This window comes from Schistosoma haematobium, chromosome 1 (genome assembly GCF_000699445.3).
Source record: "Schistosoma haematobium chromosome 1, whole genome shotgun sequence".
In the NCBI taxonomy this organism is placed as follows: Eukaryota; Metazoa; Platyhelminthes; class Trematoda; order Strigeidida; family Schistosomatidae; genus Schistosoma; species Schistosoma haematobium.
Genome location: NC_067196.1, coordinates 75,531,987 through 75,557,105, shown reverse-complemented (window position 1 = coordinate 75,557,105; position 25,119 = coordinate 75,531,987). Strand labels below are relative to the sequence as shown.

General features: G+C 34.6%; 2 protein-coding genes across 3 annotated transcripts; one reads left to right on the top strand and one right to left on the bottom strand.

Moving 5' to 3' along the window:
* The first annotated feature begins 1,228 nt into the window (after positions 1 to 1,228).
* MS3_00002130 (uncharacterized protein) lies at positions 1,229 to 7,391 on the top strand. 2 transcript variants are annotated; one of them, XM_051209696.1, is made up of 4 exons: positions 1,229 to 1,326; positions 1,361 to 1,504; positions 1,549 to 1,736; positions 5,934 to 7,391. In XM_051209696.1, exons 1-4 carry the CDS (start codon positions 1,320 to 1,322, stop codon positions 6,324 to 6,326), a joined length of 732 nt encoding a protein of 243 aa, XP_051075153.1. In that variant the 5' UTR covers positions 1,229 to 1,319; the 3' UTR covers positions 6,327 to 7,391. The 2 variants fall into 2 exon arrangements, with proteins under 2 accessions (XP_051075153.1, XP_051075154.1); XM_051209697.1 differs by having other exon boundaries at positions 1,361 to 1,736; positions 5,934 to 6,985.
* A 1,402-nt stretch (positions 7,392 to 8,793) lies between these two features.
* On the bottom strand, positions 8,794 to 23,236 carry MNS1 (mannosyl-oligosaccharide alpha-1,2-mannosidase). The gene is made up of 8 exons (XM_012938131.3): positions 23,195 to 23,236; positions 20,073 to 20,197; positions 18,786 to 18,888; positions 17,813 to 18,042; positions 16,790 to 17,000; positions 15,116 to 15,316; positions 10,638 to 10,934; positions 8,794 to 8,988 (listed from the first exon to the last, which is right to left on the bottom strand). Exons 1-8 carry the CDS (start codon positions 23,195 to 23,197, stop codon positions 8,929 to 8,931), a joined length of 1,230 nt encoding a protein of 409 aa, XP_012793585.3. The 5' UTR covers positions 23,198 to 23,236; the 3' UTR covers positions 8,794 to 8,928.
* Positions 23,237 to 25,119: the final 1,883 nt, after the last annotated feature.

Below are 25,119 nucleotides of genomic sequence, written 5' to 3'. Positions count from 1 at the left end.
GCTCTAGTTGAGCAAACCACAACTCAGGATCACTACGATCAAATTCTGGAAGTCGGGATTTCGTAGTCATAACAGTGTCTATCTCCACTGGTGACAAATCCTCCAGATTATGGGTTTCTATTGAGTCTGACATGAGGTATGTGACAAATATAGCAATAAAGTTAGCACGAAAAATGGTTACTATAACACGAATAACTTAAGATAATACGGAATAAACTAGTTATATACTCAAATTAGTTTACGGATAAACAGGTCTACTTTTACGATTAAGTAAAAAAATGTTAATAACAGAAATGAGGTTAAATTTGTGTTCAAAAGGGCTCACCACTTTCGTGCCTATAGGTAACCCTCGTGCTATTGACAGAAGAAACCAGACAAGTAGTGAATAGGTCTTTATTTCGATCTTTGCGCAGTCACAGTGGAGCGTGGGATTCTCTGTTCAGACAAACAAAGGCTCTCAACATTCAATATAAGATAATAGGGAATATAACGCTTATAAAAAATAAGGAAGTGAATGAATACTTGAGCAATACTGTTTTGGCATATGCTTGGTTGTTTGGGGTCGACTCTTAACCAACCAACCTAAGCTGTTACAAGTCAATATAAGATCTAGTACGGATGATTCACTGCTTGGGTCGTACCTAGTTGCTTCTTTCACTTGTTGCACTAGGGCACATGTGATAACCCCATCAACTAGTTCCTGCTCGAAGGAATTTTCCGACGATTCAGTTCGCGGATTTTCCCAGTCTACCATAGGTGCATTAAAGTTCCCTAGGATTAGTCATCGACCACTTTGTGACCAAGTATTGAGACTGCTCAGCATGACTTCAATTACCTCACAGCTTAAACTGCGATAAACCAAACCAATCAGCAGCTCTTGTCCCTTGCATTTCAAGCGGAGACTAACTAATTCACACGTCCCACTCTCATGGGATACACTGTCGATAATGGCAAATGAGACAGCATTCCCAATGAATAGAGCCACTCCTCCTCCTTTACGCTTTTGTATTCTGTCGGCCCTTACTAACGTAAAAAAACTTGAAATCAAGTTTCATACTATCTACAGACTGTGTCAGTCAGGTTTCTGTGACTGCGATTATGTCTGGCTGTGTAGAGTCATTCTGTACACCTAGTTCCGACCGCTTACTGAGTAAGCTTCGGGCATAGAAATAACATCAGAGTAAGATCTAACTTTGTTTAGCTGAATATTTTAAAGAGCTGACAAAATGTTTGATATTCTAAGATATCAAAATGAGCCACATTGTCGATCTCAATTGCTATTTGATGCAAGTTCCTGGCGGAACTTCAATGTGTGCGTTATGGATGGTAGGTCTTGTGAGTTAATGGTCCACCATCCTAGATCCTGACTCTTTGAAAAGTGTCAACTGGAATGCACGTAGACATTCAGTTGCTAATCGTCGTCACGTTGAACTCGTCGGGTTCTCAGATACATTGTCAAAAATGTACCATGGCGTGCTTCATTGCGTTATGGAACTGTACCGAGGTAGTTACTGACTCACTAGACGAGCTTTTCCCAATATGTTATAGATGACAGAGACTGCCAAATTTCTTGGCAGCATTTCAGGAACGCCGCTGATAAATTGGCGGAAATGCACAAATATGTGAAGCTATCTATACTGAAAGTGTATGAACTTGGGATTGTTGAGGGAGCTGCTTCTTTCTCCTCCGATTTCTTCGACAAAATCAGGGATATGCCATTGCAAAATGGAAATAGGGTTTGTTTTAACCTTTTGTAATTCAGGTTTTTTTTATCTTCAGTCTTCAGTAATAAGGATAGTAGGTTGATGGACTTGTATTAATCCTGACACACTGCTTTCCAGTGAAGGTCCAGCTTCTCCTTGAAAGTATTCACTGACGGGTCTAATACCACTTGTTCGGGTAAGGCGTTCCAATGATTGACTACTCGATGACAAAAACGGGACCCCACGTTAAGTTTATTAGATCGTGATTTACGAACCTTCTTGCTATGACCTCGGAGATTATTAGTGCTGGAGGGAGCAAAAAGATAAGACATATTAACACCCAAATCATAATTAAAGATACGAAATGCCAGTATAAGGTCACTTCGTGTCCTACGATACGACAAGGGGAAAAGATTTAGGCGTTTTAAACGCTCATCGTAAGGGAGTTTAGAAAAACCCTTCACTAGCTTCGTTCCCACACGCTCAAGGGAGTCAGTATCCTTTACCAGACACGGGCTAGCTGCTTGGATACAGTACTCTAAATGTGGTCTAACATATATGGGATATAAAATTCGAAACATTTCCTCGTCAAAAGATTCGAACGCTCGGCGAAGTGACCATAACGCACGAAAACCTTTGACAGCGGCTACTTTGCAATGTGTAGTTGTTTTTAAATCATGACTTAATACTACTCCTAAGTCTTTATGCTGTTGAACGCATGGAAAAGGTTTACCCTCAATAGTGTAACGGTAACTATTACCGTGACCTATGTGCATTAGTACACTCTTCCTAGCATTGATTTCTAAGCTCCACTCTCGAGCCCATCTAACTAAATCGTCTAAGTCAGCTTGAAGATCCAGATGATCAGTTGCACTTTTTATTGTTCTCCAGATTTTTACATCATCCGCAAACAATAATGTCGACGACCTAAGTAACAGCGGTAACTCATTAACGTAGAGAAGGAAGAGCAGAGGGCCTAAGATGGTGTCTTGGGGTACACCACTTTTGACCGGCTTCCAATCGGATAGCGTTCCATTGACCCTCACTCTCTGTCTGCGGTCACATAAAAAATTTCCTATCCACTCATGTACAGTACCTGATATTCCGAAGCTCGTGAGCTTCTGTATAAGACCTACGTGTGAAACCTTGTCAAATGCTTTGCTAAAATCTATGAATATCACATCGGCAGACAGACCGTTATCTAGAGCTGCTGTCCAATCCTCCCTCACAATAAGCAAGTTAGTCAAGCATAAACGCTTGTTACGAAATCCGTGTTGCTCAGGAGCTAACAGATTGTGTAAATCTATGTGACTTAGCAACCTGACCCGAATTAACTTTTCTAGTAACTTAACGACTATGCTGGTTAGACTAACAGGCCGGTAGTTAGATACTATATGTCTCTGACCGTCCTTAAATATAGGACTGACTATAGCGTCCTTCCAATCTAGGGAGTTGAGCGAGTGAAAGGGACATGTTGAAGAGTATTGCAAGCGGTTTTGAAATAATGTCCGCAAGAGATTACAGCAACCGTGGATGTAACCCGTCAGGGCCCGGTGTCTTACCAGGTTTGAGGTTAGTTATCAATGGAAGGACAGTTTCCTCAGTCACCTGTACAGATTCTATGGTTGGTATCTCGGTGTGAGTGGGACAAGTACTTGTTACAATAAACGTAGAGACTTCGCCAAAATAGTTTGAAAAAGTCTCAGCTTTTGCTCGATCTGATTCAGCTAGTAATTCTGAATTTTCGTGTAACAGTAACGGGGGAATACCATCACTACGTTTCGTCCGCCGTTTAACATACGAAAACAATCGTTTCGGACAAGTACGGCTATCATATACTAACTGTCGTTCGTAAGTGGTACGAGATTTGGCTATGGTTTTCTTACAGATATTACGGAATTTCTGGTACTCACGCTTAAATGATTCATGACCTGTCAACAAGAATAAGTCCCAGAAATGTTTCCTACGCTTTAACAGCTTCCGGGTTTCCTTATTAATCCATGGAGGGCAATGTGATAGCTTACGTGCTGACCATGGGATAAACGGCGACGTTACGGACTCGAATGTAGCCTTAAACTTATTCCACTCATCTTCGATCAATCCATCCTCGTCGACCGACCAATCAGTCGAGATAGCACAGTTTCTGATCGCCGGAATATTGGCTCGTCAGATATTGGGACGGGGTGGAGCAGATACGAATTGTATACCATGTGTCCTAAACTTAAAGTGAATTACAACGTGATCACTGTTCACTAGTGTGGGAAGGTGCTGAATATCAAAGACATCCTCACAGTGGTGGGTGAGGGCGAGGTCCAGCAGTGACGGATCATGATTGAAATCAATGTGTCGGTTTTGTGATACATTGCACAAGTGCACACTGAATAACGGTAGATAAAAGGTCGCTATCGAAACCACTACCTGGAGCTGTAAGCTCTATCCAGTTGATATGCGGTGCGTTGAAGTCCTCAATGATGAGACAACATTCTGCCATAATCCAAGAACAGATATGTCTTAGGATAAAGTCATCAGCAAGACAAAACGGACTACGGTATACCCCATTTTCTTAGACTTAGGAAGTTATTGAAAATGATTGTACCTTTTGAAGTAGGAATTAGCGGATAAAGAAATACGTTTCATCCATTAAGAAAACTTTACCAAACGATCGTCAGTTTACGGTTTTAATATCAGTCTTTCGATAGATGGAAACAAGATTCCGAAAACCAGTACTTTTTACATTAGTCCGTACAAAAAATGATTTAGGGATAAGGATATAAAGTTTAAGGGTCTGTATCAGTTCTCCTGGTGTTATGGGAATTCTTTCTCCTATGTTGTCAAACATAAGACAATGTCCTTAAATTTAATGTCGACCCATGCTCTGTTTCAGCAGTGAATCCTGGCTCTTCTCACGGTGCTAAAGTCTAGACACTTGTAAGAATTTTCCAAAATATCTTTTAAGTTGGTCATTCATAGACAATAGAAACAATTAGGATTACTTAAACTTTCCACCAATCGTTTAGACCCACATAATAACACGTCTCAACCTAGTTACATGTCAAACATCGTACCTTTCATGAAGCGCTATCGGCTCCTTTTATCGTTACAGTCCCTACCGTTTGCATCTGTTGAAATATATCTGCTGAACATAAAAAAATGTTTCTCCCTGAGTTTATTTCTAACTATGTTGGGTTTAAAATATGGGATGGTCATCTGATTTTCTGGAAAGCCAAGATCCGGAAACATGTACCAGCCGTAGATATGTCCGCATCATTAAAAGTTTGTTAGCACCTTCCAAAAATATGTATGGGGCCTTCAGTTTGTATTTTATATTTCTATTGTTACCCATAGATATATACAAACCAGTCAGATAACTTTAATGCTGATGCAAATAAAGATCAATCAGATCTGCTACACTTCACATCAACACAGACGGGAGAAATTAAAATCAAAGTGTTGAGGATAGAGTTATTAGTAGTATAGATACCAAGAAGCAAAACAAAAAAATATATTTCGGAAGCAATAGTCGAAACTATTAAATAGAAATATCCTGTGTTCAATGCTTAAAAAGCCGACATCACTTCGGACTCCATCGTCATTAAGAAAATATACTGCCCATTATTTTTACTCTCTGAAAAAGTGACTTACACTGAGTTACGAAGCGTCAGATCTAATTTTGCTACTCATTGGGATATTACAAATATATCATTTATTTGCCCATTAGTTTGCTCTCTGCGGCCGTATGGTTGAGTTGGCTGTTAAAAATGAACGGTATGCGTAGACCACGGATACTGAATCGTAGGTGGCTTCGCAACATTACTCAATAATGGTGATGTCGTTAACCATTTCACCTCTAACAAGACTTAGTATTAACATAATTTCCAACCAATACAATCCTATCATTTACTTTAATGCGTCCAAGGTACTGGATTTTGGCATCAGACCATGCTTGAATCAAGTCTGTGTACCTAAGGTCACTCAGAATTTCTTCCTTGAGAAAGCGAATTAATACAATTTGGGACCAAAGTATTGTGAGTGAGCAACCTCAGTAAATATAATTTGACCTAGACATGGAAAGTGATAGTCCCCAAAAAGTTACCGAGAGTATCTACTTTAATATTACATTAAGCTATCACACTATAGGTTTTCTAGTGTTGTTTAAGCCAAGCACATTATATTACTTTTTTCATAGTGTTCTCAGTTACTGTAAGTTTCTGTATCATTTTCCATTCGCAGAATATCCCATTCGACTGCGTTCAGCATTACCTCTCCAGGCCAGATGACCCACCTCCAAAGTCTTTACGACGTATCAAACGTGTAGCTGTTCGTCGACGCTCACGGCATTTACGTAATGTAGGAGAAATAATTGAACACCATCTGCATCCAAACAGTGTTACTTCTAAACAGACTGAATCTGGTTCATCTTCCTATGCACATCAACCTTCAACATTGGAGTGGGATGCAAGAAAACATTCTAATTGGACCGTTATACAAAAAACCTCATCGTGTATGTCCCTTGATACAGAAATCGATTGTCCTAGTGAGGACAGTGGAACGTCTCTGAGTAGTTGCACTTGCGATGATTATTTAACCGATACTTCGAATTCAACTAATGAAGAGGATGATTAAGACCACCTTATAACTGTGGTATTTCAACGATTTTTGATCATTTAATGTTTCACTTGGTCTCTACTAAGTTTTCCTTTTCCCCTGTATTTAATAATCCTCATGGCTGAGACATAGTCTTGTGAATTGTCTGCACAGATGAAATATGTCTAAGTGTTATTGTCAGTTTGTTTGCTTCTACCTAAATCTCCTTCATTAGGTCTTTAGCAATAGCTTTTTAAATCTTTATTTTAGCTTTGGTTATGTGTTTGTTGTCCTTGGTGTGAGTTCATACAAGTTTCTATTTAAATTTAGTTTTCAAATATACATGAAGTATTTTGGTTTACTTAATTAAGACTGACCTTTGTCACATGTCATTCTATCTTAAAGGTTATTTTTTTAAACAAACTACTACCATTAGTACATGTGAACGCAAAACCCACCAAATCTGATCCAATATTTTGTCATACTATTTATAACCACTTGTGTCAATTGATCCTTTCCTTCCAGTTTTTATTTTCAACTAATCAGTAATTCTCTGATGTATATCTTATATATGTGTACATTGTGATATTCTCTCCAAGATTCACTTTCTTTGTTCGCACATATATGTAAAATGTCTTATTAATGAGAAAATCTTGTCAGTCATTGATATTTAACAATAAATGCATTCTGACATAATACCATTATAAATGTTTACTTTGTGCAGAGAACTTCTTTTGTATGCGTCTAACTGATTTGGTACTCAGTAGAGAAAATCACTCAACAGGGAGTGATAGAAACAATAATCACGGATTAAATGTGAAAAATTCAGTAAGAAATTGTAGTAGGAGGATTGCTAACTGAACTCTTCACGTTCTTGGGAGATTTATAATTTGAGCGATGGATACGGAATAAATACAAAGGAAAATACCTTAAGTACACAAGTCAAATTAAGTCATTATATTTCAGGCGACTTATTTTATTGGCCAATGCAAGAAAGCTGGTTGAGCATCACTTCTTTTCATATGGGTCCGGTTTCTAGAACAGAACAACTATTGCTTCTACCGCTTGAGAAACTTTGAGTCTGACATTTTGGGAGATAACTAGCCCGACAGGATATTGAAAATGGTTGATTTACGCTGGTACTATAACCGGTTTGAACCAAGCGGCCGGAAACTGATCCGTTCATTGTCTTGACTACATTGTAAGGTGTTCACGAGGTCGACAATGAACATCGATCAATGTAATTTGCTCTTTGGTAGTTAAAATGACCAATACTAAAGGAGGTGATTACTATAGGTATTTCATCGTTTGGTGATGATATCACCATCAGATCATGGAAAACACTGGTTATAGTCTTCATTCATTGGATGTTCTATGCACTAACTTATGTATTCCCTTTACCAATGTTTCATTGGTTGCGTCACCTGAGCTGTCGGAAGTTGAATATGGATTTCTCACGGTTCGTAATTCACCTAGTACAGCTTTCATAACAATGTATTGAATTTTAAGGATTTCCCGGGGTATCCGTTTTCCCTGACAATAATATGTAAGGAGTCTAGCTTATTGTTATTTATTATTTTAACACATATATATTGGTACAAGGAGGCACCAAATACATATGCGCCACAAAAATCCCATTTGATTTGTGAGAAGGTTGTGATACTGCCCAAACCGAAGCAGGTGATTTTCTTAGGGGGCCACACCCCGAGCCTTCGACCTAAAGGTCTGATCCACAAGAAAGTGGAGCAACGTATGGATATGCAGTCTCATGAAAGCCGGTGACCAACAATTGGTTCATACGCCATTTGTTCCCGCAGGATACTGGAGCTCATGTGAACCATTGGTTTGGAATCCGGTTAAAGCGCCGGACATTCGCTTTTCGTCCTCTCATTTTCGTAAGCAACACCCCTGCCACGAGAAGGCAGTGAGTAGGACTTCCCTGGCAGAAGCTATATACGCGTGGTCATGTGAGAGCAGTTCGAGAGGGAGAGCGGACTCCCCCCACTCTCGGCCGTACCAGGGCATTTGGGAGCAGGAGTCTAGCTCGTATTTAACCACATCAGCAGGGAGTATAGGTTTTATTTTATAGCGAAGCGTTCCTGCTAAGTTTTCTTTCTATTTCATAGATAAAGAAATACGGAGTATGTATACCACCTTATTTAACTACTTTTCCTGTTAAAATTCTTTATTGATTTATCAGTTGTTCCCGTTATCAGAACATCTAAGAAGGTCATCTTCACACTTCCCTGCACGTGTAAGCTTACTGGTGGGAATGTACTTCATTAAACTGCTTGAGAATCTTTAGCTTTTCGATACTACTTCCAAAGAAGATCAGTGTATTATCCGTATATCAACAGTGAAACGTAAACTTTTTATCAAACGGTTTTCGAGTTTAGATAGAAAAACCAAATAATATTATGACAGTGTATATCGTATTGAAATGTTCAAGATTTTATTAAACTTCTAATTTGTTGTAAGCTAGGATGAAACACAATATCATGAAAAATTGTGTGTATAAATAATTTATTATTGAATATCGAAATTTATGCATCATAATTAAAATATAACCCTAATAATAGATCACGAGTATTTTATGATAAATGTGGGATAGGATTTCTTAGTTTGAAGAAAGTAAATACACTTATTTTTCACAATTTAAATGTTTAAGGGATTCATATTCTTCCTTTGATCGGAAAATACCCTGTTTATGGATTTAAAATAGAACAGTAAAAGGATTAAAGTACAAATATCTTTATATATATATATATATATATATATATATATATATATATATATATATATATATATCAGTTGTTTGTGTTTATCGAAGTTAAATAAGCAGTAATTTGGAGAAAAGAACTATAACTTGAGTAGATTTACCGATCTTATCTTGTTCTATGGCGTTTGGCTGGCTTTTTACTGTTACGATCTTCGTTGTGGTACCAACTAGAATCATCGATAAGTATTATAATGATCGTTATAATAAAGCCCATTTACCAAGTGCAGTCAATGTATTATGCTTTGCACTGGATATTTTTGCATGGCAGTTAATAGAACTACCACTGTCCGGCAATACAGGCTTCGGACTTGAAACCTGGTGTTTAAGAGGTGAGTGATCTAAGCACTAATCCATGGTGCCATGGATACACTGGATTTTACATAATCAATAAAACTTTAAATGAAGAACATAGATATTTCGAATTCACCATCCTTCTCATCTCAATCTCAGAGAATGTCATTTACTTGAGTATAGTCAAGCTTCTAATCATATCATATACAGGGACACTTAAAGTTTTACAGGTTGTTAACTATCGTCTTCATAATCCCTTTTCTGGCGTATACTTTGAAAAAAGAAACGTAAATACGACGATTTATGTGTTGTATACAAGCTAAGTCAGAGGGAATATGCATTCGTAGTGTTCTTGCTCTTAATCTATGTCGTTACCCTTTGATGACCGGAATTTCTTCCCACTACATAGTTTTATTTCTATAATGTTTTTATAGGGTAGATGACAGCCTGCTTTACATTGATTTTTTTTTCTCAAAAATGAAAGGTTGTTCCTCTGAACTTGACTGACTCTTCGATGTATTATACATGTATCGGTTTTTCAAATGGGTTAGTAAATCTTACCATCTCATGAGGATCCAACAGCCTGCGGATTTCAAAACGTGGGTATTATTTTGTAAGAGTGTGCTATAGATGAGAACTCAACTACTTCAAATTTGTTTTAAAAATAGTGAGATTGTGAAGAGTCATGATCATAATTAAAGCTCCAGCAGATATAAACGGATTACATTTTTATCAGTAAAATATTGATCAACTTTATTCTATATTGTGTTACAGTTTGGATTAAACTGATGTTGAACAGTTATTATTACTCCAAGTCGTAATGAGTTTGCTTAAAATCTTGGAATTAGAAAAATACCTACGAATCTGCTCTCACATGTTGGCTTTCAACCGATTTGATGTATAAAATATGATCCAATTAATTACACTGGTATTAACGTAATTAATAATAGCATTATTAAATTTCGACATTTTTATAATTGCGGTTAATACTTCGAATCAATTTCATATTCCTATTTATTGATTGGTTTCAAAATCGAATGAATCATAAAAAAGATGAGGCCTTTGTTGTTCGTAGTGGATAATGTGGGAGCCGTTAACGAGACAGGATATGTTTACGTTAGTTCGAAAATCAACAGAGTAAGGATTGTCAATCATTATATATAACAGCCTTTTACTACAGATATTGGTTCGTTTTACAGTTATAAATTTCTTTACAACACATTTTGAAACTGCCATAAGTAGGAGGCGAAATATAAATAGAAAAATATGGATTCTCTTACTTTGGGCAAATGATTCCATAAATTATTGGCATGTTGTCTTAGTAAATGTTGTCTTTCCTCTTCCACAATTTGTTTTTCTTCTAAAATGCGTTGTTTTTCTGCATTTAGCTCTTTTTTCACCTGTTCATACTCTTGCATTATACGTTGACGTTTTTCAATTAACAATTTATGTGCTTCATTAGCGTATTCCATTTGTTTAAGATGACGTTTTTCTAATTCTGCTTGTTCTAAACGTTCGTCTTCTTCAAATTTAGCTAACATATAATTTCGAATCTGTAAAGCTTCTTGTTTTTCAATCTATTTGATGTGAAAAGAATCAATTAAGAAACCATTTAGCTCTGTAGCGGTTGGTAAGCAGCATATACTTAAGCTAATTAAGTGAGTATATTTAGCCATTAAAAATTGGTTTCTGTAATTAACATGGCTAAATGAATGACTGTATAAAATAACACAGACCACTGGAATGTGCAATTAGCTTTTATCCAGACTATCGAGATCGACTAAATAGGCATAGCGGGACCAGATAATCATTAGACAAAACATATGTACGATTCTGGTTTTCACCTGAGACATACATGTCATCTTAGTTAGGACTCATCAATGGGATGTATCTGTATCTTGGGTCTTCTTGCTAAACACCACCGGAATTATCATCATGTAAATCCAGGCGATACTGAAATATTTGTCCAAGGACCCCATATATTCAGTGACTGTTGAAATTTGGTCAAGAATAACAACAATAGAAAAGTGAAAACTTTTACAATCATTATTTAGTGTATAACCTTCCTATGTTCTCAGTGATTACATATTTGATGATAACTAATCATAGAAAATAACTTTGAAATAATATATCCAAAATCAGTCAACTAACTTAAAATCACCCCTTGCCTCGAGCTGTCGCATTCTCTTTAAAAGTTATCGAAAAGCTCATTATGCCATAAAAAGCTATTACACAATAACTAGAGGTCAGAACAGCTCTATCAATGCTTTTCGTGTTAAAAACGTTGGCTTTTAGTAAGAGAAGGCCAATAGAATTCCATCAACAGCATTTAGCTGAAGTATAACCTCTTTGTTTGTTTAACTAGCGCTTAAATTTAGAAATTTTCTTCCTACTTGAACACTGAATGTTAGTATCACAAAATCTAAGTATCTTTTAAGTAGTCATGTGGAATATGGTGAGGCGTAAGAGCAGTATAAGAATAAAAATCATTTCCGAATTATTCTTCAGACTTCACCTAAATTGTAAGAGGCGGTTGATTTTAGTATAAGTAGCTAGGTATATTTTTTCATGTTAATTAAATAAGCAGGTAACAGTACGTCTGAAGTTCTCAATATATATCTGGCACTGATTCTCAATAGAAGTGACCTGGGAGTCATACAGAGTTATGAAGATCAGAGAATTTTACAATCCCGTTGAAATCAGTGGATAGAAAATGGCTAAGGTTGTGGTCTCTGAGCCGGATGGCTTAGTTACGAAGCCTTAATTGATTTTTTGAACATTATCAGCACATACTTCAAAGAGAAGAGATATTAGAATTTCTCTGCAATTTACGAACAGCTTATTTGGAGAGTGGTTTTACGTACGACTTACACAAAGACAGCAACCTGTTGAAAATCCTCTATACAGTATTGCCTTGAAGTGAGTCAGAAACTGTTAATATACTAGTAGCTTCTATGAAGGAAGTGAAACAAGTTTGCTGAAAATATTTTTCAGGACCTCTGAGTGTTCGATCCATGGGATGGTTGGCTCACCGTAAAATGAACAACTCTAGAAGACAAAGTACGTCTCTTTATCCAATCACAAGTTAATTAAGATATAACGGATCTGAAGAAACAACTCTTAGATCAATATATTCACTATTTTTCTTCCAACCGAGCTGTAACGACCAAGGAGAAATAGCAGGAGAGTTTAAAAAAACCACGAAGGATCGGCGGAATATTAGTTTTTCTATCAAGTGTTCAACTAGTTTCACCAAATACTATAAGGAACACTGTCTAGATCATAGATATATTTAATCAATATATAACTAGGTGACAGAAACCTATTAAAAAGAATCAACATATATATCTTAATCTTGAACATATAGACTGAAAATCTGTATTTAGATCTTACTCTTCTTGTTGAAAAAACAAACCTATATTTTATAGTTCGCTTACTCATGAGGTTATAGTACAAAGAATTGAATACGAGAGCATGAAAAGTTTTGCTACGTGTTACAAATGTATTCCACTTAGGTACTGTCAACTGAATCATGTCTATAAAATCTCATATAATAATTATAGCTTAAAATCTACCATAAGAATCTATATTTGACTCTCGATTATTAACTTTTAACTTTTTCGCTAATTGAAATCATGAGTCAATTGAAGCTAAATCACCATGAAAAACCTGGCAGCACTGGACGGCCGTTTCGTTCTAGTATGGGACTCCTCAGCAGTGCGCATCCACGATCCCGCACTCCGTGAGATTCAAACACAGGACCTATCAGTCTCGCGCCATACTAGGACGAAACGGCCGTCTGGTGCTTCCAGGTTTTTCATGGTGATTTAGCTTCAATTGACTCATGATTTCAATAAGTGAAATTTCTAAAAACTCCACAAAACCACTTCTGATTTTAACTTTTTATTTTAAAAAAACCTATTTGCTATGGAGGCATATCTAATGAATTTTCATTATCAGATATCACCGATTAGATTACCTAACCTAGATCACCATTAAAATAGGGTGAAATATATTCAATTCACTAATCAAACGATAACTATTTAATCAGTTTAAGAAAAAATAAAACACTGAATTATCACTGATCATTTTACAATTTAAGTGAAATTCGACATCATGTGGATTCAAGTAATAAATATTTCATCATTTTATTCACTCAATTAGTCTTAGTTAAGATGAACAGTAAATCTGCGGAATAATTAATACACTTAAAGGTTTGAATTATTTACTTATTGTATTATCATATAATGTATAAGTAGTTACACCACGTACATATCTAATGGAGAGTGATTTGCTGAAGAAAAAAATCCTTCTTATGATAAATTAACTTGTATCCACAAATTTATATCAGAAGTACACTTCATAAGTCAAGTTTAAAATATTTTTTTATGATAAGTTTACTTGACCAGTTTATACAAAAATTCACTTATGTAAACTTTATGTAAGACTGGGCAATCATATGATAATGAAATGCTTGATTTTAATTCTGTTGTTTAGTGTATACCAATTACGAATTCCTATCTAAGCACATTTTCATGTACACGTGATTATTTGTATATTAGTTTCATTATCTTATTGTAAATATTCTATGGACTAAATTTTAATCTATATACACATCTATATTTCAATTCCTATTCATTCCTATATATTTCTAACTAATATTTAACCAAATTACACTCATTAGTACATTAACTTGAGTATCTGACTAATAATCGAATTTAAATAAAACCAGAACAAACATTGATGCAGAATAATATGGGTTCATTATATTTAGTGGTTTCTCGTCAGCTGCTTACCTCTAAAATTAACGTACAACTTATCTATCTCTGAACTCCACTCAACTATTACACCACCCATCCTTAATTCTAACACCAGATAACCTCTGACCTGTTCTTGCATATATATATATATATATATATATATATCCTTTACATTCATTTATGTCAATTGCATAATATTATTTCTTACCTCAATGCGAAATTCCAATACATATTTGGTTGTAAGCAGCTGACGAGAAACCACGAAATATAATGAATTCATATTATTCTGCATCAATGTTTGTTCTGGCTTTATTTAAATTCATAAAGAGAACTAATTGCATGTAATAATCGAATTATAAGTTTGATACTATTCTAATGTATGTTCATACTGTTACAAATATTGTTGAAGTACCGATGTAGTTTGTTAGTTCGATTTCATTATTACGAAAATAATAGTGGTCCGTAGAAGGATTTATGAATAATGATATATGATAGAAAAAAAATTAAAATGTTATAAAACAACGATAAAAAACAATTTGGTGAATTACATAGGATTAGAAAATGAATCAAATACTGCCTTAACAAAACACATATAAATTCAAGAATACAAGTAACACGATAACTTAAGAGGACACCGTTTTCATGTTTAAAATGTTATGATTGTATAAATTAACCAATTGAAGTGTTCTTTCATATCAAGGATTTATTTAGGGTAAGTTACTCCATTCAAAATTACTTTATTATAAGGTAAGAGTTTATAAGTTATCTAAACAAACAGATGTAAGAAATTGACAGTACAAAGAAATGATTCTTTGACTTATAAACTAATGCTTTGAATTTATAACCTACTGAAATATACATTTAATTGAGACTATTTACCAGAGAGTTTTACGATTATTATGAACTATTCAACTAAAATACACAAGACATATGACAAACAAAAATGAAATATTGAATAAAACAATGAGTTACAAGTTCCACAGAAATTTTATGGTTACCTGCTTTTGTTTTTCTTTCAATAAAAGTTGTTCTTTATAATCTTCATAGAGTTTCCGTTGATTAGTCAACTTTGTTATCCATTGATTTTCTCGTTCTTCTCTAATCTTTTTGTCATTTTCTTCCAAAATTAATGTTTGACGTATTTCTTCGAGTTCTCTGCGTTCTTTTTCCTTTTCTAACAGACTTTTGCCTAGTTCATCCTACATTGTTGATTGAACAGAAAAATGTGTTTTTTTAGTATACTAAAGTATTTAATTCGAAAATATCTTTCGTTTTATGAAGTTATTAGAGATCACGAATATTGTTAATAGACCAGCGAATCTTCAAGTATTCATAAGACACGGAAAGCGTTTTATATTACCAAAGTAAAAGGAACTTGACAAATAAACTAGTTTTTCTCTGTAGCATAAAAAGTGGATTTAATCATGTTTTTAACTCGGACGAGTTATACAGGTGTTCTAAAGACACCACACAACGCCAGCCAAACTAGTGCGAAAACGAAGAACATCATCATTAGTTAAGGTAAGCTATGTTGTAGACACATGCTAACTGAATCACCAGAGCACTATCAAAAGGTGCTTCATACAAACCTTTTCAAGTAACTCAGGCAAAAATTTAAAGTGGCTTGTACCAACAATTATTTTCGGAATTTAGTTTTCATTAAGAACTGACATCATCTACGAAACCATTGACAATCAGGAAGCGTCGAAATATGAATAAAGCTACAATAAATATCGGGACATAATAATACGGACTCATTATATTTTGATGTCGCTCATTAGCTGCTCACAATCATATCAAGTCTACTAGTCGATTATGATCATTTTTCAGATTATATTAGTTTCTTATTATTTCGCAATAACCCAATAAGCAAATAAAACATATTATGTTCATTCTCACCAGTCTTTTGTAACCAGAATGGGTGAAGTTTTTATTTTATGAAAATTTCCAATTCGGTGTCCTCTGTTTCCACTTTCTACCATTGTTTATTCTTGTAATTTTGTTACAGCTATGATATATCATATTGCATATATAGTATATTGTTGTTAATTAAACCCTATGTATCCCTTTAGCAAGCATCCATTTTTGGTTATAGGGTATTTACCAAAAACACATCAGAAATAGAGGTTTGCAATATTATTCATATAATTTTGTAATAATAATTGAGTTGTCTGAAACTCCCATAAAATTTTAATTATGATCAAACACTAAAAATCTAAGCAAAGCTGAATAGTGGCTAGCAGTGGAATCCAGGATGTTATTTGAGACTCGTCATTTGGATGCACATAAACCAAAGAGTTGTTGTTCTCTCTGGGACCCGAACTCAGTATCGTCCGCTTCAAACGTTATCGCGTTATTCATTCAGCTACTGAGTACGGATATCCACTAACTTATGCACTGCGGTGAAGTTTTAATTCACTTTGTATTATTTGCTTGAATCTTCCTATTAATGTTTAGGACTGCAATTGATCAGTCTCTTAAGGCAATATCGAGGCAATCCGCATAGGATTCACATTTGACCAATCGCAGTCCTAAACAACGATGAGCAGATTCAAACAAACAATTCAAAATGAACTAACAATCTATGTGTTTTCTTTACTTTCAAAGGTCAGGTTAAACAAATGATAACAAATAGAAACACACTAACAATTGAAAATAATTCAAAAAATTACTTGTAACTTTTCAATATGTTCTTGTCTTGATTTAAGTGCTGCTTTAATTAACTGTTCTTCATTATCTTTCTTAGCAGTATATGCATTAACTGCTTCCAATTCTTTTTGAAGACTTTCTTTTTCAGCTTTTATATGTTCTTCACGTTCCTTTTGATATTGATTAATTTCTTGACGAATTAATTCTTTTCTTTTTTGGCGTTTTTGCTGTTCACTATTTTGATGATTAAGTTAGAAGAAAAAGTGAAATATACAGTTGAGAAATAGTCAAACAATGTCTCGATTACATGATTGCACTCTTGAATGACTATGATTGCTTAACTGATAGTTTACTTTAAATTTTAACTAAAATAGATTTCAAAAGATATAATCACTTATAAACTGATTGAATAAATGAATGTACACAAAGTAATAGAATCTAACGTTAACAGACAAATTATTCAATCTAAGTAGTATTACTATGAATTACTTATTTGATAAAAATTTATCAACCATTAAACTTTATACAATTTAATGTTTAATAAATCTAGTCAATCAGTGGTTAGACGATATATTGAAATAAGTCTTATCAATCAGCTAATCCATCAAACAGTAAAAGTATGTTTGAGATTATGTAAAAATAACACAAGGAAACTAGTGTTGTTTGTCAGCTTCGTTGAAAGTCATTAAAATAAAATAGAGAGTCATCTTACTATGAACCCCTATTCTTGACGTTTATGATGATGACATTTCGAAAGACAATAAATTATCAGAATCAAACTATCTTGTTCAGAGGACGTAACACTTATAAGAGTCAACAAGTGAGAAATTTTTAAATGATTGATTTTAACGCACATTATTTGTTTACTCAATTTTCTTCATCCTAAGCTAAATTGAAGAGTAAATTTGTTCAAAATAACTTCAGTTCGAAGAATGTGTATGCAGATGTTTTTTCAATTATTTTAACAGTATAAAAGAAAATAACACTGTCATAATTTATGAGTCCATCTATAATTCAAATTGGTTAATAAACCATAAATGACATACTATTCATCTTCTTCTTTTATTCGCTTGACAACTTCATCAACCATTTGTTTATCATGTAAAAATTCTTGATAAACCTTTTTTCGTAATTCTACTTGTTCCATTATTTGTGTGTCTAATTCATTTCGAAGTTGAATTTGTGATTGTTTTCTACGAGTTTCTTTTTGTTCAGCTCTAATTAATTCATCACCAAGTTGTGAATTTAAACGATGAGCTTGTAAAGCTTCTTCGGTCTAATAATTTTTCAGAAATTGAAAAGATATTTTATCATCAAGTAGTAAGACAACTGACTGATATCTTAACTAGTCTTATCCAAAGTTTGATAAACATTTCGTAATATCTACTGTCCTCTGATATTATTCACGAGAAATATCTAATCTCAATATAAAATGTTTTAAAATTTAAACAACAAGTAATAAAACTATGACTAAATTTACGTTAATAATAATGAAACGTCGAACAAAGCTTCATAACCATTATCAAACTTGAGGTATTTATAACAAATACATACTCACATCCATTAAGTGGTGAGTAAAAGGAGGTTACTTTGGTGAAAAAAATGATTAGCATAGAAAATCAAACTTTACATTTTAGATTTTGTTGAATGAAATAAACAATATTTTGTAAATGAGTTTGGTTAAAAATTATTTTAATGAGAGTGATCAAAAATAACTGATTGTTAGGGAATCACCCATACTTCTGTGGTAGATTTGAAAATTGAAATATTTCCATTATAAGATTGAAAGGATTGTCTTCTAGACAATGAGATGGTTTCACTTTTCTAATTATAATTTCCAACATTAAAATAAGGTGTGTAGTGTCGTACTAATTAACTCCATCTATTAGTCGTGATACTTATATAATTTCGATACACCTTTTAGTTGGTCAAATTTAATCAGTTCATATGGCATTTATGAAAAATAATCAGTGATAATGTATCGTCCTGAGAGAAATAAAATAACAACATTTTACTGACCATCAAGTCATAAGCAAGAGCACGTTTTTCGGCCATTTGTGCAAGTTGTTCTTTAGCTACATAAGCACTTCGTAGTTTGCTTTCAAGTTCACGAATTTCAATGCTTGCAAAATCAAAGAATAGAAATTCATTAAACTGACAAACAGCCTTCAAATTCACCATAAAAAGATTAACAGTATAACATCCAACATATATATTTACATTGTTTCACTGATTAACCAGACACTAATTTACGTACTAATGTGATAGTAAATGAAAATGAGGTAAATTAAAGTTACTGATGTTCAAAAATTAAGAAAATTTGAGCGAACAATTGTTTTCACTAACTTCATCATCAGGCTCTACAGTTTTATCGATGTATTTATTTGGGTGTTTTGTGGGAACTAATATAGCTTAAGAATAGTTTTAACTGCGAACAAACTCTGGTAAAAAAGTCATTACATATCAGGAAACACTTGGCAGCTGTTTTGGCTTAGCATGGAATATCTTGACAGTGCCCACTAATAGAGAGGACGGATGTCCATACTTTGGAGACAAGTGTGAGATAATATTGTTACGTTACTGCATATTCTCGTAATTGACCCTATTATACTGGAGTTAGACTGATGGGACAAAAACAGTGATTAACCAATGATAAAGAACGGGTCATATGAGAAATTCGTTGAAGTTAAGATGATAAACTAATGAATCCGAAATCAGTGGTTAACAAAGTTGTATTCATCACAAAAACAATGGTTCTTAAACTCAAACCCATGCGGACTCCTAGCTCCAGGATTATAAAGAATTAACAAACGAAGTGAAGCAGATGCTTGCTTCTTCTTGGTTTTCAACGTCTGATACTGTTCAACTGAAGTGTACATTATATATCGCCAAACTATTTCAGCTATTCTCAAATGTCCGACTGTTAAACTGCAAAATTTACAAGCTATTTTATCTAATGTATCTTCTTCAGTTGTAATAAGTCGGTGGTATTTACTAATAATAGACGCTTTTCTATTCAAAAGACCAGGAAACTTTGATTTAAAATGAAGAACAATCTATCACAAAATTAAAGATCCATGCACCTCTGTACTCTTTCATTTATGAAATTGGATTTTAAAAATCATATTGTGATGTCAGATAAATATTGAATCGTTTTCAAATCTTCATCTGTGTACTTTTTATTTCATAAGGGTTGTCTTTTCTAGCAAAGTAAAATTAGATTAACTATTTCATGTTACTAAAACCCAAATGCAAAATACGAACTAGTACAAAATGGTACCTGGACATTTCAATGTAATAGCTAACCTTTCATTTTTAATTTTCTGACGCAACTTTTGTTTTTTTACTTGCTCAGAGTGAACCTTGGCCAACTGCCTAGCTAAAGATTCATCGATTGAGGAAAGTGAACATCTGCGACTTGCAACTTCAGTCTATGTAAACAAAAATAAACAACTGATGGATTATGGACGTTGAAAGAATAGGTTTGTAAAAAAATAGTGTCCACAAATTGACATAGACTTAAAAAACGGTTGAGATCCAGGAATAAAGGATAACTCCTTGATATAATCTTGAGATTCTTTAATAATATTTATTATCGTGTTACTTTAGTGTTAACAGAGAAGCGCTCAGATTTCATGACACCACAATAATTAAACAAAAGGATTGAAATCTAGAAAATAGCCGTAAATGGTTGACAAAAGTCTAAGGAATTGTTAACTTGTAGTTTCTAGACTGCACTAACACTAATTTTGTCGAAATTAAGGGGACAGTGATCATTTAAAATATTTAACTAACATAATTTATAAGTGAAAGCAATAATCTAGTCACAACAATGTATATCATATGTATATTCGAGCAATCGTCGAGTTCATTGCTCAACAATTTCACTGACCTGGAATGCATAAAGACTTCAAAGACTTAGAGATCTTCCTGTACAAGGGGCCAGAAGTCTAATGGCATCAGATATAAAATATATCTTTTGGGTCTCCATGTAATTCAAACGACACATTTTGATCACATCCACGTTGATTTGGTGGGGCCTCTTCAAGAATTAAGTAGAATTTTCCATAAATAAATATGTAGTGACTTCTTTTTACTATGAGCAGTGAAAGTATTTGCCAGGTACATTACTACTGAATTTATTGCAGGTAGTCTTGTTGAGCAGTGGACCACTAAACCAAGTTGTTTATCAAAACTCACAGCAAATTGAGGATGCTCATTTGAATCTAGATCGTTCTGGGTCCTAACTAACTTGATGGGTGAAGCTAGACTTGTAGAAACTACCTAGCGCTTACAAGTAAATGACGCATTAAGATTATTTCATCAGTTGCTCAGAGTATTTCTTCCAACCGTAAACACATTACAGTGGCAGACGCATTTCCAGTCTCTTTACTCGGACCTCGTAGCGAATTAAAGTTAATGCTAGATGTATTGCAGTAAAAATTGTTCATCAAAAATTCTTCAACTTCATGGAAAATTTGTGGGAATTCCATCTTCATCTCTAAATATTGATCTAATACCCTACAAGAGAAAACTTACAAACGCCATGTGTCCATTGAAGTCTGCTCGAACCTGATATCAGTCAAATTTTCTCTGTATCCAACCACCCTACGACATAATAAACACGTTTGTGAACGTCTCAATTCTTTATAATAACCGCTTGAGGCCGCTTTTGAAGCAATCAGTGAGATTTTGAAGCGCGAATCAAAGTATCATGTAATTCAAAAAGGTAGAAAAAATGAGAACATTGGCGTAGATTGCTTATGGTAAACTTATTACGTCATCCAACAACGACATCGCCAAAATAATCATATAAAACGTAGAAATGATGTGTTTTAAAGAGACTTAAACAGTTTTCATCAAACAGAAAGAGTAGATTCGTTCTAGTATACCCGTGAAGCTCCTAGAACGTAAACTATTTATGACACCTATGTGAGGATATCTTATACTTTCATATATATGATTGTCAAGAATTTAGGTTCTAATCTTGCGCCTTTTTTATATGCTCGTTTGTGTGCGCTTATCTGAACTCTAATTTTTCGTGTATCTAATATTTGTATTTCAAACATCATTTTTTGTATACAAGATAAACCACCTTTATTAGGGTGAGTTAGTTGGTGTGCCAGCTTAGTGTTACATATAGTTATCTTCTGTTCCATGATTATCTGTCTACCAATAATTGAATGCTTGAAATAAACGTACCCTTATAAATTTTCTATTTTTGCTTCTTATCTACAAATTCTGTTAACATGATGCTATGAAGGAGGAAGTAGGCTGCATTATTAAGTTAATCCCAAGGCATTTATTCCAACTTCCTCAGTTTTGGTAGATCTCAACAACTGGAGGACTTCAGTGAGGTTTGACCACAAGGCCACAACATGATCCGATGTCAAACACTTCTTTAAATAGACAATTCGAAAATCTTATGAACCTCTGCCTCAAATGTACTTCTCACGGAAAGCACTTTGCTGTTTTCTTTGGCTACCCTTGAGGTAACAGTAGCAAGAAACCTGGTTAACAGAGTTGCTTAATTCTGTAGTATTCAGGGTATTTTCACGAAATGTGTCCACATATCGATAAAGTAGGTAATTCAGTCCCTTAATCTATATATATATTTATATACCTGACCATATCAGTGAAACTGGAAAGCCTAGAAATCTGTTACATAGAGAATGATTTAAGTGGTCGATCAGCGGAAAAGACAGTGTGAGAACTTCAAGAAGATTGGAAAGCCAAAGTTGAATGGATAAACTGGCGGTCATTGGAAGAGAACTATAGCAAATTTTGTGTCATGAATCAGTCACTGACACTACTCACATGGTTACACAGTAAATGAGACTTAAAATGCTTCCGTCGAGACTCGGTTTCAAAATTGATATCTAATGTGTTAAAAGTATTAGGTCCAAAAAATCAGAGGAAATTTGTATTGTGTGATTGAAGCAATGAGCCTCAATTTCGGACATGCCGAAAAGAGTCTAGTAAAGAGACACTTAGACGGTCAGATGTCCTTCTAACCAGTTCTATTAGAAAGGGTCGAAATGTTTTTGGCTTCCCCTACTGTCCTGCTAGATTTTAAAACAGATTCATATATACTGAAGGACGATTAAACATTGGGTCGATTTGATAAGAGCTCATGAGCTCTTATTAGACAACGCTTAAGCGTTGAAGTTCAGTTTCGTTTATGTCATATAGTCGTGAATAACCAGTTATTATTGAAGAGCTAACGTAATAAGTGTGTCCGTCAGAATACGAATAATCAGTGCTTTCTTGTGCATTTGATAAAATGTATCTATAACTTCAAATCGCAGCGTTTTTGATAAGCAATCGCCGCTTATGTTGCTACAAATGCATTACTTTTTGACGCTCCCTATTAACAGAAAAGAGGACTACTGGACTGTTTAGTGAAATTTACGATATTGAGAACTAACCATAATGAGTACGATATTTGAAAAGTCCACACGTACGTAGGTATCCGAGTAACCACAACCTTCATAGTACAATTTACAAGGAATCAAACAATAAGTTACGCTAATCGGAAGTAGTGAACTATTTGTCTCTTGAGATCCTCATCTGAGTTGTCTTAGAACATTATCGTTTAAGTAGGAGTGCGACCCTTGTTATTCATCGTCTTAATCTGAGGAACGGAAACAACTGATGCGATTGAAGTGTAATCCCCCTTAGTAGTAAACATCGAAAGAATATATACATAATACGTATTCTAGTGAACAGCTAGAAGAAATAATGAGTTTAAATGCGAGGATTTTGAGGGGAATGTTCGATAGTTGTCATCTCAAGAGTAGTGCAATACCTAAATAAATAAGTGATCTATTAAGGTTGAGGATTTTAAGAGATAAAGCACGCCATGATCGCACTTAAAGACGCCACAAATATTCGGAGTTTGACAACACCTTGACCAGTAACATCTTTTATAATCGAAATGTGCAAACCCAGTCAAATAAAAGGTCAGAAGCGAAGAGGTTCGATAATATATTTGACAGAATATCGATATATCGAGAAGTGAATAATCCAAGCTGACCAGCAATGTTGTAAGAGATGCGTAGCACATCGTACACGATCGTGATCTGCTGCGAATGTATGACCAAGCGACTTCAGCTAAGTGAGTCCAGTAAAACTGGTCAGCATCAAATATCGAAGTCTTCAGAGCTATTGATTTTAAGTATTTATTCACCGCTACATGTACTACTAAGCTTTTCGTGATACAAAGGTCCCAATAATCGATTCTAAAACATGACGCTGGTTCTTTTAGAAATTGCAATATTATCGACGATTATTCGTAACCACCTCCTGAAGTTCACGAAGGCTTGTTTAGCTTATTCGTTGATACATGAACTACCTTATATGGAACTAAGAGCAAAACTGGAAAAATTAATTACCTCTTACGTATTATGACCAAACGGTCATATATGAACTGTTAAGTGAATAGTTTTCTCATAATGGGAATAAATCTCATGCCCCGGATATTACCAAAACGTGCATCATCAAAAATTATGTTAGTATCATTATCTTTGATCCCTAGGAGTATACACACCGTCAACAATACCCTTAAACCGAGTGCGAGTTCTGGTGCTGATGACATCCCATCAATTCTTAATAAAATGTCAGGACCTGACATACAGACCCGATTACTCAAAACAAAATCATTATCCTTAGAATCAGATACATATCCCGAAACCTGGAAGGTAACGTATGTTGTCCTCAAACAAAGTACGACCGGGAAACTTGGTCGAAAACTACAGACCTATAAATATAACTCCAGTTATATCACCCGTAATGGAAAAAGTGATAAAAAATAAACTATTCGATCACCTACTTAAGGAAGATCTAATAGACCCGTCACAATACAGCTTCATCAGAACAAGGTCCTGCAGTACATGTCTGATAGACTTCTTTAACGAGTTTACTCGCATACGCGATCAAAAGAAACTAGTGGTTATACCACATTTTTATATTAAGAAAACCTTTGTTAAAATACCTCATGACCTCCTAAACAACTGACTTCAGTCAGTTTAAATTACAAACTTCCTATTGCAATGATTCGAACCTTTTCTCATGAACAGATACCAAGTAAACGAAATTAACCCTACTACATCTATACGTCGACCAATACCCAATGGTGTTGTTCAGTGTAGTGTCTTTGATCCATTACCTTTTACAGTCTACATCAACAATAGGTGCAGATGCTTTAACATAGATAAGACTTAACTTTACGCAGATGACTCAAACGTCACCTATAAAACCGACAATTGCGATGTACGTAGTGCTATGCAAATAATCCGGCATGAACATAGAAAGGTAGAATACTGACGCAAACACTAGAGGTTGGAGCTCACCA

Coding starts and splice junctions, on each gene's coding strand:
- MS3_00002130 (XM_051209696.1), top strand. Junction 1,505..1,548: donor CGTTATGGAACTGTACCGAG/GTAGTTACTGAC, acceptor AATATGTTATAG/ATGACAGAGACTGCCAAATT. Junction 1,737..5,933: donor CATTGCAAAATGGAAATAGG/GTTTGTTTTAAC, acceptor TTCCATTCGCAG/AATATCCCATTCGACTGCGT.
- MNS1 (XM_012938131.3), bottom strand. Junction 18,889..20,072: donor CAGAAAATTAAAAATGAAAG/GTTAGCTATTAC, acceptor TGATTTTGCAAG/CATTGAAATTCGTGAACTTG. Junction 17,001..17,812: donor ATAAAAGAAGAAGATGAATA/GTATGTCATTTA, acceptor TCATCAAAATAG/TGAACAGCAAAAACGCCAAA.